We start from the raw sequence: 18,668 nt of genomic DNA, 5'->3' as shown, positions 1-18,668 counted from the left end.
TCCGATATATAAGATGGGGCGAGATTATTTAAGGCTTTATAAACCATAAGCAGAATTTTAAAGTCAATCCTGAATGACACAGGTAACCAGTGTAGTGACATCAAAACTGGAGAAATGTGGTCGGATTTTCTTTTCCTAGATAGGATTCTAGCAGCTGCATTCTGCACTAGTTGCAAACGATTTATGTCTTTTTTGGGTAGTCCTGAGAGGAGTGCGTTACAGTAATCTAGTTGACTGAAAACAAACACGTGAACTAACTTCTCAGCATCTTTCAGTGATATAAGAGGTCTAACTTTAGCTATGTTTCTTAAGTGAAAAAATGCTGTCCTAGTGATCTGATTAATATGCAATTTAAAATTCAGATTACAGTCAACAATTACCCCTAAGCTTTTTACCTCCGTCTTGACTTTTAATTCTGATGTATGCAGTTTATTTATAATAGCCTCATTGTATCCATCATTGCCAATCACTAAGATTTCAGTTTTCTCTTAATTTAACCTGAGAAAGTTACTATTCATCCATTCTGAGATACAAGTCAGACATTGTGTTAGTGAATCAAGAGAATCGGGGTCATCAGGTGCTATTGATAAGTACGGCTGTGTGTCATCAGCATAGCTGTGGTAGCTCATCAAAGTCCATCCATCCATCCATTTTCTAACCCGCTGAATCCAAATACAGGGTCACGGGGGTCTGCTGGAGCCAATCCCAGCCAACACAGGGCACAAGGCAGGAACCAATCCTGGGCAGGGTGCCAACCCACCGCAGGACACACACAAACACACCCACACACCAAGCACACACTAGGGCCAATTTAGAATCGCCAACCCACCTAACCTGCATGTCTTTGGATTGTGGGAGGAAACCCACGCAGACACGGGGAGAACATGCAAACTCCACGCAGGGAGGACCCGGGAAGCGAACCCGGGTCTCCTAACTGCGAGGCAGCAGCGCTACCACTGCGCCACCGTGCCGCCCTTCATCAAAGTCTCAACATCGAATTTTGGAGGATTCCAATATTTTATGTATACAGGAAAGTAAAAAGGCATAACTGTAATAATGTTGGTCAGAATGACGTAAGCCAGCTGGTCGCCACACTCTGCTGGGCACAGTTCAGTTCATACAAACATCCATAAAGGTCTCTGAGGCCTCCTCATTTCCTCCAGCAGCCCGGGTGACTGAAGAATAGAAGTAGCCATTAGAAGATGGGTAATTGTGGCCATGAAGGGATGCACATGTTTAGCACCAATTCTCAAATGGGTTGTAGAATTCACGTGGTGACTGATTGGTATTAATGGGCCCAAAGAGCTGGGTGTATGGATTCTTATTTTTAGAACTAAATTCTAATCTTGCCATCTGTGTGCCTCAACAGAAATCAAGATTCATCAGACCAGAAGTCTTCACCTGTCCCGTTTTGGTGATCCTGCGTCCACTGCAGCCTCAGCTTTCTGTTTTGGCTGACAGGAGTGGAACACGACGTGGTCTTCTACTGTTGTAACCCATCCGCCTCACGCTTTGATGTGTTGTGCATTCAGAGATGCTTTTGTGTTCACCACAGTTGTACAGAGTGATTTACTGTCACCTTTCTGTCAGCTTGACCCAATCTGGCCATTCTCTTCTGACCTCTCATCAACAATCGGTTTCTGTCTGCAGAACTGCCCTCACTGGATGTTTGTTTTTTACACACCATTCTGAGTAAACTCTAGAGACTGCGAAAATCCCTGGTGTTTAATGTGAACATTAACTGAAGCTCTTGACCTGTATCTGCACGATTCTACACATTGTACTGCTGCTACATGATTGGCTGATTAGTGTTTTGCATGGATAAGCAGGTGTGCAGGCTCAGAATATATTTAACTGGCATTGTAATAGCAAACCCAAGTGCCAGCAAAGGAATAAACAGGCAAGTGAGTACAGTACAAAGAAAAAGCAAAACCCCAAACCTCTATGCAACAAGCAGCTCCTCATAGCCCTGCAATGCAGCAACATTGCAAGTGTACATTCTAAGGATTTCTTTAACCCAAATTTAGCCCTGCCAGTTTTATGGTGATGAACTCAGATCCCTTAATTCAAAAGAATTGTAGCCTAAACAAGGAAACAAAATGATACTACTGCCAAATTAATTTAAAAAAAAAAATTACTCACCACACAAAAGGGACACATTTTAAAGTTCTGGTGGAGTACTGGCCACTATAGGCCAAACTTGATGAATGTAATGCCTTCAAACAATTAAGAAAAACTCTTGGGACAGGACAGGAGTGTTAAGTAAACCTTGTTTGTCTGAAGTCAGTGCAGAGTTTTCTAAAATGGCCAAACACAGACACATACACAAACACGCATACACACACACAAGCATGTGTACAAAGTGTCCAATGAAAAGCTAACTTAACTCGAGGTTCTTGTCTAACAGCACTCAGTGCAAATGTCTCCTTAGGCCTTTCTCTGTTCCTTTTACCGTAAACCTCCTCTTAGGCCTTTCTCTTTTCCTATTACCTGGCAGCTCTATCCTTAACATCCTTCTCCCAATATACCCAGCACATGTCCAAACCAACGCAATCTCGCCTCTCTGAATTTGTCTCCCAACCGTCCAACTCGAGCTGACCCTCTAATGTATTCATTTCTAATCCTATCCATCCTTGTCCCACCCAATGCAAACCTTAGCATCTTTAACTCTGCTACCTCCAGGTCTGTCTCTGCTTTCTGGTCAGTGCCAATAATGAATATTATATCCAGGCAAAATTAGAAGAGGTACCATGAAGGCACTTAGTAAAAAAGAAGGAAATCCCATAATTACTTTACATTGCCGATCAAATGAATCCACCCCTTGAAGGTTTTCAGAATAACTGATCACTTATCCCCCCCAGTATTTAGTAGATGCCCCTTTAGCAGCCATGACAGCCCCAAGTCTGTGTGCACAGGTCTCCATCAGCTTTGCACTTCTGGACTCTGCAATCTTTGCTAAGCTGCTCAAGATCTTTATCCATTTTGCTTGGGTGTTGTGAGTGAATGGCATGTTTCGATGTCCAGCCACCCATTGGTTTGGGGTCTGGACTCTGACTCGGCCACTCCAGGACATTCAAATTGCCATTTTTAAAGCTATTCCGGTGTAGCTTCAGCTTTATGATTGCGGTCATCAATTTGCTGGAGAACAAATCTTCTCCCAAGTAGGCGTAGGTTCCCTGCAGACTGCATCGGGATCTTCTCCAGCAATGTCCTGTAGGTTGCTACATTAATTTGACCCTCAACCTCTATAGGTCTTTCAAGACCTACTGCAGAGAAGCATTTCCACAGCATGAGGCTGCCACCTCCATGTTTCACAGTTGGGTGTGTTTTGTGGTCTGACCTTAGACTCCATTGCACCTCCAGACACACACTAGCCCGGAGTCGTGTGCATTTCTCTCTTTGCCACACTCCAATAATGCTGCAGCTGGTAAAAAGCAACCAGTTATGTTGTTTGCACAGTCTCTCTACTCACATCCACTGTTGCTTGTAACTCCTCCAAAGTTCTCACAGGTTTGTTGGTCTCCCTCACCCATCTTTTTTGTGATGCCCTGCTCTTTGCAGATTTATAGCTGTGCCATGCTCTTTCCGTGTCTTAATGAATGACTTAACTGGATGTTCAATGACTTCTCCATTCCCACACTTGTACTTTTTAAATCACCTTTTCAGTTTCTTGGAAGCGTTCTTTTTGTCTTCTTTGGTAAGGTACAGCAGAAGTACTGACTCGCCTAAGACAGCCGTTCCAGGTAAGGGGCACTTATACTACATTCAACTGAAACCCCAGGCAGGTCATCTTCATTGCCTTTATTATGCACCATCCAAAGCCACTTGGCTGCATCTGTGACGGCTTAGGTAGGTCATATTAAAGGGGGTGAATTCTTTAGTGTTTCACACTTCTCAGTCACTTAGACCACTCTGCTGAGAAGTTTTCACTTTAGCAAGTCTTTTCAGTGTCAAAAATGCCAAATAAAACCCAGTTTAATGAGGCATAACAACACAGTATCAAAACTTCCAAGTAGGTGATTTTTATAAACTGTATTAATCGAAACATATGCAATCATCTCAAGTCTCTCTTTGTTCATCACTGATGAATCGAGCATGGAGGTATAAAGACTGCTCAGATCTAACTCAACCTGAAGGTGACAGTGTTTCAGTATTTTTGTGCACGTACAACAATGTTCAGGGTTACACTGCCAGGGGTGTCCAACTCCAGTCCTAGTGGGCCGCAGTGGCTGCAGGTTTTCTTTCTAACCCTCTTAATTACTGAGCCGTTTTAACTGATGCAGCTCAGACCCCTTGGTCATTTCTTTTTCTTTAATGAGCAGCTGAACAATGAAGCAAATAAGCTAACCTTAAAATAAAGAAAGGTGAAGGTCTTGGTCATGTTGGTCTACTCAGGTCGCCAATATATCAAACGTGGTCACAGAAAAAACTGAAAATCTGCCATCTGCTGTGGCAGAATGCAAGCAGCAACAAGTCACAAATACACGGTAACAGCTTTGATTAACAGCAAGCATTGGCTTAAAACATTAAACTGGTTGGAGTTTGGAATTCCAATTTAGCTGGGTCATCTGTTGGCTCATTTCTGTTTGGCTGTCATTAAATGAAGAAATGAATCAATTCAGAGGACTGAAGCCTTAAAAACAGGGCAATTAAAAATGAAGGGAAAATGAGCTAATTAGCAGTGAAAACAGCTTGCCAACAAGGAAAATGGTTAGAATGAAATCCTGCAGCCACTGTGGCCAACAAGGAACGGAGCTACACACCCCTGCTACAGCATCAAATGTAAGTAACCCATCTCCCAGAATATCATTAATGGAGATTTTAACCATGCGAATCTGAACAGAAACCTCCCAAAAAATATGGAGCGCTCAGACCACGGTTACTGCAGAATACCATCATTCTGATCATACCATCATAAAGTTATTACCTATGTACCAAGAGATGCAGCAGTTGAAAGAGGGGGAGGAAAGAAAAAAAAAAAAAGAATTAGAAGTAATTGAAGGGTCATGACTGGCAATGACACAACCAACCCAGACTTTAAAAGATGCTTGTGTATGTCATCACTGAGCTCTTAATACCAGTGCATCTGTGAGGAGGGTCCGCTTTCCCCATGAAAAATATTGTCAGGTACAACTTTTGTACACCAAAGAGCCATGGGGGGGATCCTAGAAGTCGGATGTGAACAAATTTGAAATCAATCTCAAATCAACCCCCAATCCCTCTACTCTGCCTACAGCATGCAACTCTCATTTCACTTTACAGCATCTTGGCTGACCCCTTGTGAATTTTTCACTTATTAAAACTGTTCCCTCTGTTGGTCAGTGGAGCATGCAGTTGCAAACCAAAAACCAAGTTGATGGAATTTAGTACTGGTCTGCTGCATCTTACAAATGTTTTTAAAATGGAACAAGAAAATAAAAGCCCAAGTGAGGGAAAAAAAAAAAAACCACATCCTCCCCTCAATGTTGGTCCACTTATCCTGGGCCTCGGTTACTGGATTGGCACAACATTCAAATGCTCCATTAACCAAACTGCAATTCCAACATTCACATGAACTGTGCAAGCCACTGGTAGCAGACTTCAGTCCTGCAACTTTCAATGAGCACAAAGAACCGCCGTCAATTCCAGTCATGACAAATATACTCTCAATATGTATTTTTGCAAGGGCACGGATGTCACGAGTATATACCTATGTGAGGGAGATAAAGTTTCCATTTGTGACATTTCACATTCATGCATTAGCCAGCCAGGGAGCACACACCCCGGGTTCTTCAAATTTGCATGTTCTCTCCCTTTCTTCTGTGGGAGTTTCCTCCAGGTGCTCGTTTCTCCCACAATCCAAACAGTGAATTGCAGATTCTGGAGGCAAGCCTGGTGCATTTTCCCTGCCATAGACTAGGGTTTGCTCCTTGCCTTTGTGCCCTTAAAGCCAAAGCAGACCACCACAACCCTGTTCAGCACTAAAATGTGGGTTAGAAAAATAACCAACTTCATTACTCCCAGTATTTCCCAATGGAATTCCAGGGATATACATGCAGTCTGTACCCATCTGCTTGCTACAAAAAGACACCCCCAAAATGCTCAACAATTTCACCAGCAAGTCCCTTCTGACTGACAAGAATTCATTTCCAAAAGGTGATGTGTGCAAGTAACATGCTTTATCACCAAGCATAACCAACTAGGAGCACTCATTTCAAAAGGTACTCCAAAAATTTGCCAGCTGTACATGAAATGTAGTCACATATTTGAGACTTCAATTTCATCTTCCTGGATATGTCTGCACTTCTTCCACCAACACAAGACACCAAAGAATCTTTCAAACCTCTCCTTCGGTAAGATTAAAGGAAATTAGATCAGTCCAAATGAATTTCTAAACTCTACAGCTACTGCTTGAATATTACACCCAAAACTGCAATCTACTTGTTTTAGTTTTCTATACATTTTAGCCTTCCAATAATCTGGCTGTGACTTTCAGCAAAAACCATGCACTGGTGACCAGTTACTTGAAATCACAGGCAGACGTTACCTTGTGGATGTAGATAATTGCTCAGGTAGGGGACGAGCTCTAGCTCAAGATTTGTAGTGAGCACTCCCAACTCCAGATAAAGCAGGTTTTTTTTTATATTATATATAGTGTACACCCCCTCTTCCAACTCCTACACAATCAAAAAAGGACATTTTACCCTTAACTAGCCAGGTTCAGCATTTTTGTCTATACATGTCAAACCACTAAAACCCTGCAACAATGCTAAAATTAAATGGCAACCTAAAACCACCTTGTCAATTTACTAAAACCCAGTACCCAACTTACTGTTCATACACCAAGCTAAATATTCAGACATTGTACTTATAAAACCAAACAACCAAAATGCGTAATTCAAAAAAGTTTTATTTTTTTTTCTTCTTCAATATCTGACATTAAGCCAGCCACACACAAGGCCAGCAATATCCACCAAACCCAAGGTGGCTGTAAAATCACTTGTATAACTGGTCAGCAGATGGTACTTTACTGGATATCAACCTAAAAGAGAACATGAAGGGGAATTAGTTTTGCACAATACCAATATTTGTTTGAAGTAATTCAGACATCCTATAAACTTTTTTTTTAAACCCAAAAAAGTCACTTACTTGAGTCAAAACATCAGTGTTGAGCTGGGAACCTGATCCCCCAGGGCACCATTTCATTCAGACAATCCCACATTGAACATTTAATCAACCTAATTAGAAAAATAAAAAGTTTTAATTTCACACAAAATAAAAAAAAAAATTCATCCAACACACCCTCCCACCAACAGTTTCCATTAAAGTTTCATGCATACAGCATACTATGCAGATATGTGAATGACAATGACCACATGTCCATGTTAAAAAGTGGACAAGTACAAGTTTTAAAATGGGGATTAAAAAGCCTTCCAACCACCCTAAAACAAAAACAGGCTTAAGTCTTCACAATTTCATGTTGAACTGAAAAGGGCTGGGACCATATTTAGCCAAATGCATGGACAGATCTATCATACTAAAAAAGTTGCCATTTCCAAAAAAAGTTGCAAAGGCATGGTAGTGGAGGCAAAGTTCTCCTATATACATACTCATGTAAAATGAGGGTTTTTTTCAAGTATTTATCCTCATTAGAGGCTAACCAGGATAGTCTTGCTCCAGAACACTGACAGCAACTGGACAGATTTATACTGGACACTGCAGGTCGGTGACTGAACACCTTTTGATAAAAGGGAGAGGTCACTACAGAGGAACTCGTCCAATAGATATGGGGTATAGTTTTATTTTTTTTTTTTAAAAAAATGAACGAAGTCAGAAGAATGCGAACAGGAGATCAAAAGCAGTTACCTCGAAGCACAGGCCTATCTCCACAATTGAACTAGCCATGAGCAGCTTTCATCTGAGGATTCACATGTAGGTAGGCGCAAAACTTCGTTGTCCAAAAGGCCTTGTTGATTTTCCAAAAAACTCTTGGATGTCCTTGAAGGTTATACACTTTTAGGTCCATATGCATTTTTCAAAATTTCCAACCCCCCTTGAACCCTTAATCCTACACTTCCCACCCAAACACTTGCTGTACTAGATACGTCAACTTTTCCTCAATCCTACACCCTAGGCTTTGCTCAGAAATCTCACTAATGTATCATGTCATGCCCCTTTCTCCAAGCCTCTCCCACCCACCAATTTTTAAATGGATCATAATGCATATTTATACATTACACAGCACAGCACTGTATGGCATCTGTGCATCACCCTGTAGAGCCCAGCCCCACCCTAGAACACACCCCCTCCCCCCACTTTAGAGTACATTACATACCCCAGAGCTCTGCTAAACTTGCTACTTTTGAGACAAAGCGTTGGTGCATTTACTGCACATCTGAAATACAACTTGCTATATAACCCCCATAACCTGTTATGTAAAATGCTTAGATAGACCCATTTGTTTTGAGGCACAAGGAAGCAGGACAATTTTAACCATTCGTTTAATGGGCTTCATGAAGCCAAACTTTACAAAAGTTTCTTCCAATATTTGATACAGAACGTAAAGCACAATTTTCCAGTGAAAAATAGACAGTATCTGAATGTGCAGGTTTTTAGTTTGAGGAATCAAGTCCATTACAGAAGTCTGCATCCAAATAGTACAGGTGGCAAAGAGTAAAATACCTATAAAACTCCAAGAGTTTTGCTTTATATGTTTAAGGATCTTTGAACATCCTGAACAGTAAATGGCCAATCTTAACTCTTAAGCAGTCTAGAGTAATTTACTCTTCTACACAAATCTTTAGCTATACCAAGGTGGTTGCTGGAAATGGGAGAAACCCAGGCTGCACTCCTACCTTGCTAAAACTAAAGGAATGCATCAGAAACTGAAGGCGCACAAAGCCTTAAAATAATTCACAGCTTGTCACGCTTCGAGTAAAAGTTGTTCATTTTACAGAAATAAAAAAAAAATTAATAAAACCCTCATGTAATGAGGGAAATGCTTTAACTAGAAATTGCCAAAAGAAAACACGAACACATGACTAAATACAAATATTCTCCATTAGAAGCTGTCAGGTTGTGTTCAACAAAAAAAGGTCAAAACCAGAAGCTTCAACATTTCTCCAAAAAAAAAAAAAAAAATAAAGCAGTATCACAACACACGGAAACAAAAAGAAACAGATTCTTCGAAGAGAATATCTTTATAAATACAGCCACTGAAGGATGATCTTGAATCAGGAAGGATTTTTTATTCATGTGTAGCTGAGGACAAGAAGTAGGCACAGATGTAAAACGCACTGTAGCAAATATTGTTCAAATGTACAAATCTCTCCAGACTTTACAGAACAATTAGAACAGAATACCTGGTAAACTGAATGCCTCAAGTGGAACTACACTTGTGCCATGCATTAATTTGTAAAAAATGAATATTGACTGTAAAACGTTGGTCTAATAGTCCAGTGTAGTAGGAAAAAAAAATACCCCTCCCTCTAAAAAGAAGACCCAAAATCCAAGAACTGACTAAAGACACTGAAAACTTCCAACCCCTCAAACCCCTGATGTCATGCGAGCTTACCATAGCTGTCATAGCTGTCTCTGTAGGAGCCTCCAGGGCGATCACCATAGCCTCCCTGCCCCCTGAAGGTAGGGAAAAAAAAAACCAAAAAAAAAAAAAGTCAGCGGGTATGAAATCCCAAGAGAAAGCAAAGAATTGTATACACAATCGGAAAGCTAGAATATCGAGTAGGAAATGGATTTGCAGACATTTTCTGTGCAAACTGTCCAGGGAACCCCCCCATAGACTGGTTCTATACAAAGAGCCACTAACATGGGAGCCGAACAAAAAAAAAAAATGCAACGTACAAAAAAAAAAAAAAACTGCCAAATTTTTACACTAACAAACTACGCATCTGACAAGCATACCTGCCATCTCTGTTGTAGTAACTCCTGTCTGAAGGATATCCACCACTGTTTCTGTTATCGAAGCGGCCACCACCATAACGGTCTCCACCTCCTTTAAAAAGGAAAAAAAAAATTAGGGCATATCTACAAAAAAAGCCTCCTGGTCTCGCTTACCCCGGAAAAGCCAGGCCTACCTCTGCCACCCCTGCTTCCTCTGAAGAATGCTCCACGACCAGATGGCCGTCCCCTGTATCCACCACCAGATCGGTTTCCGGATGATTTGCCAGCTTGGTCCACGCGGATTTGTCTTCCATCAACAGACTAAAATGAAAGCAAAAAACTTGTAAATGTTTTATAATTAATAAAAACCCACACACACAAACCTAAACATAGGTTGCGAGACATACCTTTCCATTCATTGCGATCATAGCATCTTTAGCGTCCTCTGGGTTTTCAAACGTTACAAAGCCAAAGCCTCTGGACTTGTGGGTTTCCCGGTCCTTTATTACCACCACTTAAAAGTGAAAAATACACATCGGTGGATATTTAGAAATTAGCTTGCGAAGTACGCGTTAATTTTATTTGAGAAAAAAAAATTCAACATACCTTCAGAAACATGCCCGTATTTAGAGAAAACATCCTCAAGGGACCGTTCGTTGGTTTCGAAACTAAGACCACCGACGAAAAGCTTTCCTTCATCAGACATGTTGAAAATACTAGGGAAAAATAAAAATTAAAGTTAGCGTATCTATAGTGGACTGAAGTAGGTCACCGAGATCAGCAGTGGGTGTAACCCTCAGCAAGTAGGTCAATGCCCCACCCCACTAGAAAGTAGGTTACTCCGCCCTGCCGGGCCCGATTACGTCATCAATCTAAACCGCGCATGAACGAAAATCCGAAACAAGGTGCGCGCGCCCGTCCACCCCTTCCCGAGCGCCATTTTCTGCTCCTCGTGGCGCTCGACGCCATTTTAATCTACGCCACACAAAAAAGTGCACATACTCTGGGCAAAATTCTAAGTTAAATAAAAATAAAATTAAATAATAAAATAAATAATCCACGTCAAATTAACACTTTACTTCGGGCGATAACTCTTAACCCCAATAAACTAGTACAAAAAAATCGTTAACTGTAAGAGAAAAATGTTGGCTTTTAATAGAAAAAACCTTAAAAACCTTATCATTAACATACATTAAACGGCTAATACTAAACGGCTGTTCGAAAAAAATATCGGAAGCTAAATAACGTATTCTATTTCACTATACAGTAAGCTCAACCTTTAAACATTTAAATTCTGTTAAAACATATAAACATTAAAAGTACTTTGAACACTACTTATTAAAATACTACCACAAAGGTTTTCATGCGTGCAAATCTTACCTTTGACGACGAGACGTCTACAGAGACAAACAGCAAAATGACACGTTCAACGGACAAGAACCGTTTGACGCTCAATGCGGCAAAATGGACGTATTTATTAAGGTTTTAAAACCGCGCCTCCTAAAATGAATAATTCAATAGGGGTGGAGTTTTCTTGGCTCAAGCATAGCAGTTTTACGGAACGGAGAGGGTGGAACTATGTAAATAATTTACGTCATATTCCTTCCTCCCACTACTGAGAACTGGTTGGAACCAGTTTTAGTCGCGCTTCTTCGTTACACAACACTCCCCATCCCCCCACCATTTTCAAAAGCGCATTGCAGTTGCAAACAAAATCTTGGTAACAAAGACATTTTTAGGAAAGTTTTAAAAATTAGCGGTCGTTTACAAATAAACTTCTTTATTAATCGCAGAATTAAACGCGACGTTAATACTACGTTGAAAAGATATTTATATCTAGAGTTTAAAGTGAGGCCCTCTTAAATATTTTAAACATCACGGCTTGATCGCCCGCATGATTAGGTATCAATTCGTTATTTATAGTCCTCATATACGTTGAGGATTCCGTTAAATTGTATTGTGATTTATATTGCAAAATAATACGACTTGTATTCCTGTTCACAATGGCATGCACTGCTAATATAAAACTAAAGGCTCGTTTGCTTCCATTTCTGCATGTCATCAGCTGTAACTTTGTCCAGTAGGATCCACGTACACCCGCGTGGACATTCGCTATTCTGTAGACATAATCCAATAACCCCCTAAACTGACCTACTATTTCTACAGATTAACTACTAACTGTAAATTAGATCTGACGTTTAGATTAGACAGGCTTAGCAAAAGCACAAAATAAAAAGGGATTGTATCAAAAATAAATCCCCTATCCTGGTTTCCAGTGGTCTTTGTAAAATAAAAGCCCCACACCGCCACTATGGCGCCCACGTGCTCTTTCCCATCCCCTACACCATCTCCAGCGTGCACGCGCAAAATGAAACTACACAACGAGTAGCTGTTGCCGGTTTAAAATACTTTTTCCCCTATTGCATTGGTTTCACTTCTCCATGTGTTCTCGTTTTACACTTACGGAGGTTGATGTATCTGCAGTGCTTTAAGAAGAATCGGGGATAAGTGCCAAGATATGTCAACGTGCGGTTCCAAAAAATGAGGACTGCGTCATTTTGTGTTCAGTATATATATATATATATATATATATATATATATATATATATATATATCCCATACCGCGCTTTGATCGTACACTCACCTTCTCACAATCCCTTTTAACTAGCTCAGTGGACACCGATGTTTTAGCGCGGTTTAACACATGTAAGGGAGGCTACACTCCTTTCATGACCCCGAGAAGGTGACAGAGTTTGTAAAAAATGTTTGTATGAATGGACTATGTACAATAAAGTGGGTGAAACTGAGTATGGGAGTAGGCACAAGTGCAGCCTGCAATGGACGGCCCTCGTGTCTAGCACGTGGTTAAGAGATCGTGAAAGTAAACTGACCTGCTATAAGTAGGTATGGATGTGCGGGTTAATATACCCTGCTAGCGAACGAGCATCCTGCCAGGTATTTGCGTAATCTTGCACTTCTTGCGGAGAGGAAAGGGTCTGGCAGTATTCTTAGATGGGCACATTGAAGGGGAATTTGATAGAAACTTTGGTAACACTGAAGGAAATTGCAGGGTTAATATAGGTGACATGAAAGGCACCAAAATACATATAACAAGAATCACTATAATCTTAAGTTTGTTAACAAGGTATAAATACATATACAGTATACTGTAGCAAGAATTATCTTTAAGTATATTAACAAAGCGTAGGTTTTTACTAAGTGTAAAGTGATTAGAATTGTACATACATCTTCACAGCACAGGATTTTAGTTATTGGCACAGTACTACACGATGTTGGAAATATTGCTTTGAGATTCAAGTCCACATTGACATGATTGCATCACATAATTTCTGCAGATTTGTCAGGGGCACATTCATGCTGCAAATCTTCCATTCTACCACATCTCAAAGGTGTTTTACTGGATTCAGATCCCCTGAGTGGAAAGGCCACTGAAGAACACTGAACTCATTGTGATGTTCATGCAAACAGTTTGAAACAAATTTGCTTTGTAATGGGGTGTATTATCATGCAGAAAGTAGCCATTAGAAGCAGTGGCTATGGAGAGGTGCACATGGTTATATCATGCAGAAAGTAGCCATTAGAAGGTGTGGCTATGCAGAGGTGCACATGGTTAACAACAATACTCAAATAAGCTGTGGCATTCCAGCTCTGAATGAGCCGAAAGGGTGCCAAGAAGACATTTTCACTATTACACCACCAGCAGCAGCCTGGACTGTTGACACAGGTTGGATGCATTACTAATGCTGTTGGCATCAAATTGTGACCTTACCATCAGTGATCCTCAGCTGAGATTTATCAGACCAGGCTACCTTTTACCTGTCATCAGCTGTTCAGGTTTGGTGATTTAGTGCCCACTGCAGCCTCAGCTTTCTGTTCTTGGCTGACAGAACCTGACATGTTCTTCTGCTGTTGTAACCCATCCGCCTCAAGGGTTTAACGTGTTCTGCATTCTGAGCTGTTTTTCTGCTCCCCACAGTTGTACAGAGTGGTTACTGTAGCCTTTCTGTCAACTTGAACCAGTCCAGCCATCCTCCTCTGGCCTCTGATCAACTAGGTATTTCCGTCCACAGAACTACCACTCACTGTATGTTTTTTATGTTTTTCACACCATTCTGAGTAAACTCTAGAGACTGTTGTGCATGGAAATCCCAGCAGATCAGTAGATACAGAAATTCTCAAATTAACTTGTCTGGCTCCAACAATCATGCCACCATTAAAATCATATCTTTTCTTCATTCTGGTGTTTGATGTGAACATTAACTGAAGCTCCTGACCTGTATCTGCAACATTTTATTCATTGAACTGCTGCCGTATGATTGGCTGATTAGATAATTGCGTGGATAAAGAGGTATGCAGGTGCTCCTAAATATATGCACAGTAAATATATATTGCAAGTAGTGTCATTGTTTTATAAGATGTCTGCTAGTCTGGCTCTGCACCATTTAGTACACAGGGACCAAGACCATGAGGTGACTCAATACGTAACCTTATAGTTAAGGACAGTAACAACTTCACATGGGGCTCCTTGGAGCAATAAAGGTTGTCTCAGTTTGTCATTCAATGTGCTTTTCGGTTTAACCAAGACCTCAGGAGTAAACTCTAGACACCGTTGAGCAAGAAAATCCAGGCAGATAAGCAGATACAGAAATTCTCAGATTAGCTTGACAATCATGCCACAGTCAAAATCACATTTTTTCTCCATTCAGGTGTTTGATGTGAACATTAACTGAAGCTCCTGACCTGCATCTGTATGATTTTTTTCATTGAGCTGCTACCATATTGGCTGATTAGATAATTGTGTGAATAAACAGGTATGCAAGTTTTCTAAATATTTGCACAGTAGGTATATTTTGCAAATAGTGTCATTGTTTTTTAAAATGTCTGTTAATCTGTCTCAGAACCATTCAGAACAGAGGAAACAAGACCACCTTGATCATGTTTGAGGGTAGAAACAACTTCACATGGGGCTCCTTGGAGCAATTAAGATTGTCTCAGGAGATAAAGAGTTATTGTCTAGGATAGTAAGCAGCTTCCTGAGTGACCTCTGTTCTACCACATCCTCCACATAGTCCAGCCTGACTCTCTAGATTGAAACATGCCTTTTTAATCAGTTTCTCTGTTGGCATCACCCACATTAGTGCCATTTCCCCAGCATGCATTACTGCACTGAAAATTATACTGGTAAGTACAATTATTCAATACTGGAAAGAGCACATTTGAAAATGCACAGATAACCTCAATTAGCCTAGTATGAGTGATTGCAGGTATTTACACACGATTGGATTGGCATCCGGATTAATTGTGGATGAAGTGGGGTGAACACCAACTCACACATACCCCAAACTAGTAGACAGGAGGAGTAGAAAATGAATGGGTCTATGGAGTGAATTGTCTAGGTAAGGGATTTCTTGTATTAGGAATTTGTTAGTTTTCACATACTCCTTGGGGTCAGAACACAGGGTCGGCCATTGTACAGCACCCCTGAAGGAATTGCAGGTTAAGGGCCTAGCAGATCAGGATCTCTTATGGCAGTAATAGGGATTCAAACCAGAAACCTTATGGATACCAGTGCAGGTCCTTAGCCTCCGAGCCACAAAACTCTTATATACGGGTTGCTGAAAGTGGGTTTGTGCATTAAAATGAACGATAAAGGAAAATTCTTCCGTACATGTATTGCTCACCATTTTTATTGTACTGAGTCCCTCTGTTTGTCAAGAACGGAAGGAGCCTCTCCAGGGTGCAGTTACGCAGCTGTGGAAGCAGCTGGGTTGGAAATACATGAATGCACGAGCGCCAGAAAGAGATGGAGAGAGCGAGGGAGTGAGTGGCACTGCAGTGACTGGGCTGCCTGCCTAATAATATCTTCTGTTGTATGCATATAAAACAGAATCTAAATGCTTCTACCATTATTAGTAAAGCAAAAATCCAAGTATAAGTATTAACTGCTCATGTCAAGGCAAGGGGGGATACAAGAAAGAAGAGACACACTTTTTTTTTATCCCCTTAATATTTGTAATGTTTTGGCCAGGCAGTTTTATCATATTTATATGTTATAGAAGGGGGTGGATGGTGTGTGTGAGGGAGGTGCTGTGTAATACATTTTAACTCCAACAAAAAACGTGGCACCCACAAAAGCTTACCCCAGCTGCAGTAACAAAAAACAATGGGAACAACAGACCAAGGCAGCTGGAGGTTCAGCCGCTCACAGTTACATTTGGGAAAAGCATTAACAGACAATAACTGAGGCCTTGGTGCCAGGGGGAGGGAAAGCAGTGAATGAAAGAAGTGTGAAAAGATCATTTTCGGGTGGAGGTGTCAAAGATGGCTCAGGAAGTGGGAATGGGGGTTCTTTTGCCTTCAATTTACGAATACTCAGTGTGGAGGGGTTGTTTTCTGGGGGGTTGTCTACATGCACCCAGCACAAAAAAAGAATAACTGTGATCCAGGACAACAGTCTTACCTTATTTAGTTTTATAGATATTAATTCTCAAAAGTATTGATAATAGCAAGCTGACGGAGCAGCATGTGCTCAGGAAGACTGTGTACCCCTCTCTTATAAGCAGCCTTATTTGAAAGCACGTGTCGCGCCGATTAGATTTACTGTTTTGTCGTTTGGGTTGATACTCTTTGTTAAGACATTTTAAGGGGGTGCTTGCCAAGGGAATTACATGCTTCTTAATCTGCAGGTGGCTATGTCTTTACACCCAGACGTAATCACATTTGTATGTTTCTGTTTGAATACTATTGATACGGTTAGAAAATTCGGTTTCTTAATTGTTTTAGATACCTTCAAATGCATTTGTGATGTGAGATATTTACAGATTGGATGTCACAAAAATGAAAAAAATAAACCTTGCACCGGTTAGGCGACATTACAAAGAGGTCGCAATGCCACAGGCAGGGTCTTGCCGTGGCACAGTACTCTCCTTCATTTTCGACATGAGAAGCGCTTCGGGCAAAGCGACGAGGTAACAATGTGCGCGTTCACGATGGCGGGAACGAAGAGACAGTTTCGCGGGGAACAGAATCCATTTTAGACCTTTGTCATGTCACGTGAGTACGCCTGAGCGCTTGAATTAAAGCGAGCGCGGGATTTTGGGACTTTACGTCATTCTGAAGGGGGGAGGTGGTGGACGATACCGTCATTTTGCGCACGCGTGAAATGAGTGCGGCGTGTTGAGATCGCTGCAATTTTGGCGTCTGTATATTTAAGTTTTTTCTATAAATATTATATTGTATTAATAATACCAATGCAGGTAAAGCTAACGAGTAAGGGGTGGCGTAGGAACACCGTTCTTAATGTTTCGTGTCAAAGGTGCAACGACAATGAAGTCTATATCTAGACCCCCCACGCCTCCGGGGAATCGAAGCTTAAGAGATCCCCTCATCTCATTACTAGGAACATAATCACGCATTACAAACATCACACATGCACTGGAATAAAAGTAGAAAAAAAAATCAGAAGTTTATATAGAGTCAACGTCAACTTTTCTGTGCATTAGTGTTTTATAATGACTAGCAAACTGCCGAGTGCAAGATCAGATCAATGTGAAATTAAATTCCGACGGCAAAATTATCAAACGTAAGTAGCATTAGCATATTTGCACCAAATAAAACATAAGACCCTACAGGGATCCTTCGTTTGGCTCTAGCGCGTGTGAACTTCCGCAGTGGCCTCGTTGTCCTCCACATTGTTATTCAGGCCTGTGTCGGTGTGAGGGGACTCTTTATTCACGCCTGTGTCAGTGTGAGGGGACTCAGTACTGATTAATTGCATGCACTTCGCTGCAAAAGCCGCCAGAAACGGCATGCTCACCTTTCCCAGACTATCCATTAAGGTCAGCCGCAGTCATCTAAACGGTATCATTTGCGGCTTATTCAAACAATCGTTATTTACTCGTATTTGTCTATTTTAATGAAGAAAGTTGCAAATGATTGGTGTGGTTTTCGGCAAACTCGCGTCTTTTGCTTTGCTGTCTTTTTAAACCCTCATATCGCTACATCACTGAGCTCTCGTTAAAAGCTACCATCCGTTGCGGCACAGCATGATAAGAAATGTGCGACCTGATAAAAGCGATCAATGAGACGCCGCGCCCAATCTTATTTTCTTATAAAACCTTTTTATCGAAGTCTGATTGGATAGGTTTATAATTGTGAGGATCGAAGAGGGGTAGGATGTATTCTGGTTATCGAATTTTTTGTAAGCGACTTTACTGTATTTGAAAACTTGGACTTTTCCTGTTATTGGTCATTTTTTTCCTCGTGTATGCTAAGGCCCCTTAGTGACAGGGCTTCAGGGCCTTGAGTCACCCTCGCCGACGAGGAAGGCATTTGTGGTCCCTAATAAAATGCTTGAAATAACCGAATGATTCATTTTTTGTCGAACATCCATCCATCGATTTTATAAACTCGCTTATCATGAGTTGTTGCTTAACAATTCATTGGTGCAAAACGTATTGCATTGCTAATTGCTATAGGATTATATTAGGAAGGGCATCCGTTTTTCACATTTTGTAAACTCCTGAGAAATGTTTACTATATACCAAGTAATCGCATTTCTTGTGTCGAAGTTTCTTATGCTTGCAAATATTAAGACTTCTGACTACTTATTTTGGTTGTTTTTACAGCTTGCACATGTCCCAAGACCGCATTTAGTGCATGTGTAGCTTCATTGTTCCCCTCCGTTTAATCAACATCTGCAACTCTCAGTATTAATTTTTTCAGATACCATGCATGAACTTTGCTCTGTTTGGAAAGGTCTGTACTTA

General features: G+C 40.9%; 1 protein-coding gene across 2 annotated transcripts; it reads right to left on the bottom strand.

Annotated features, from left to right (window-relative positions):
• Nucleotides 1-6,889: 6,889 nt before the first annotated feature.
• Nucleotides 6,890-11,367, bottom strand: cirbpb (cold inducible RNA binding protein b). Of its 2 annotated transcripts, XM_039766665.1 has the most exons (8): nt 11,260-11,367; nt 10,486-10,595; nt 10,287-10,393; nt 10,074-10,200; nt 9,901-9,991; nt 9,554-9,615; nt 7,129-7,217; nt 6,890-7,021 (listed from the first exon to the last, which is right to left on the bottom strand). In XM_039766665.1, the coding sequence occupies exons 2-7, from the start codon at nt 10,583-10,585 to the stop codon at nt 7,213-7,215; spliced, it is 492 nt and encodes a 163-aa protein (XP_039622599.1). In that variant the 5' UTR covers nt 10,586-10,595; nt 11,260-11,367; the 3' UTR covers nt 6,890-7,021; nt 7,129-7,212. The 2 variants fall into 2 exon arrangements, with proteins under 2 accessions (XP_039622599.1, XP_039622598.1); XM_039766664.1 differs by lacking the exons at nt 6,890-7,021; nt 7,129-7,217 and adding an exon at nt 8,464-9,240.
• Between the last annotated feature and the right edge of the window lie 7,301 nt (nt 11,368-18,668).

The sequence above is a fragment of the Polypterus senegalus genome, chromosome 10, assembly GCF_016835505.1.
Source record: "Polypterus senegalus isolate Bchr_013 chromosome 10, ASM1683550v1, whole genome shotgun sequence".
Classification (NCBI taxonomy): Eukaryota; Metazoa; Chordata; class Cladistia; order Polypteriformes; family Polypteridae; genus Polypterus; species Polypterus senegalus.
Note: the sequence above shows the minus strand (reverse complement) of the source record. Positions and strands in the feature narration are given on the sequence as shown.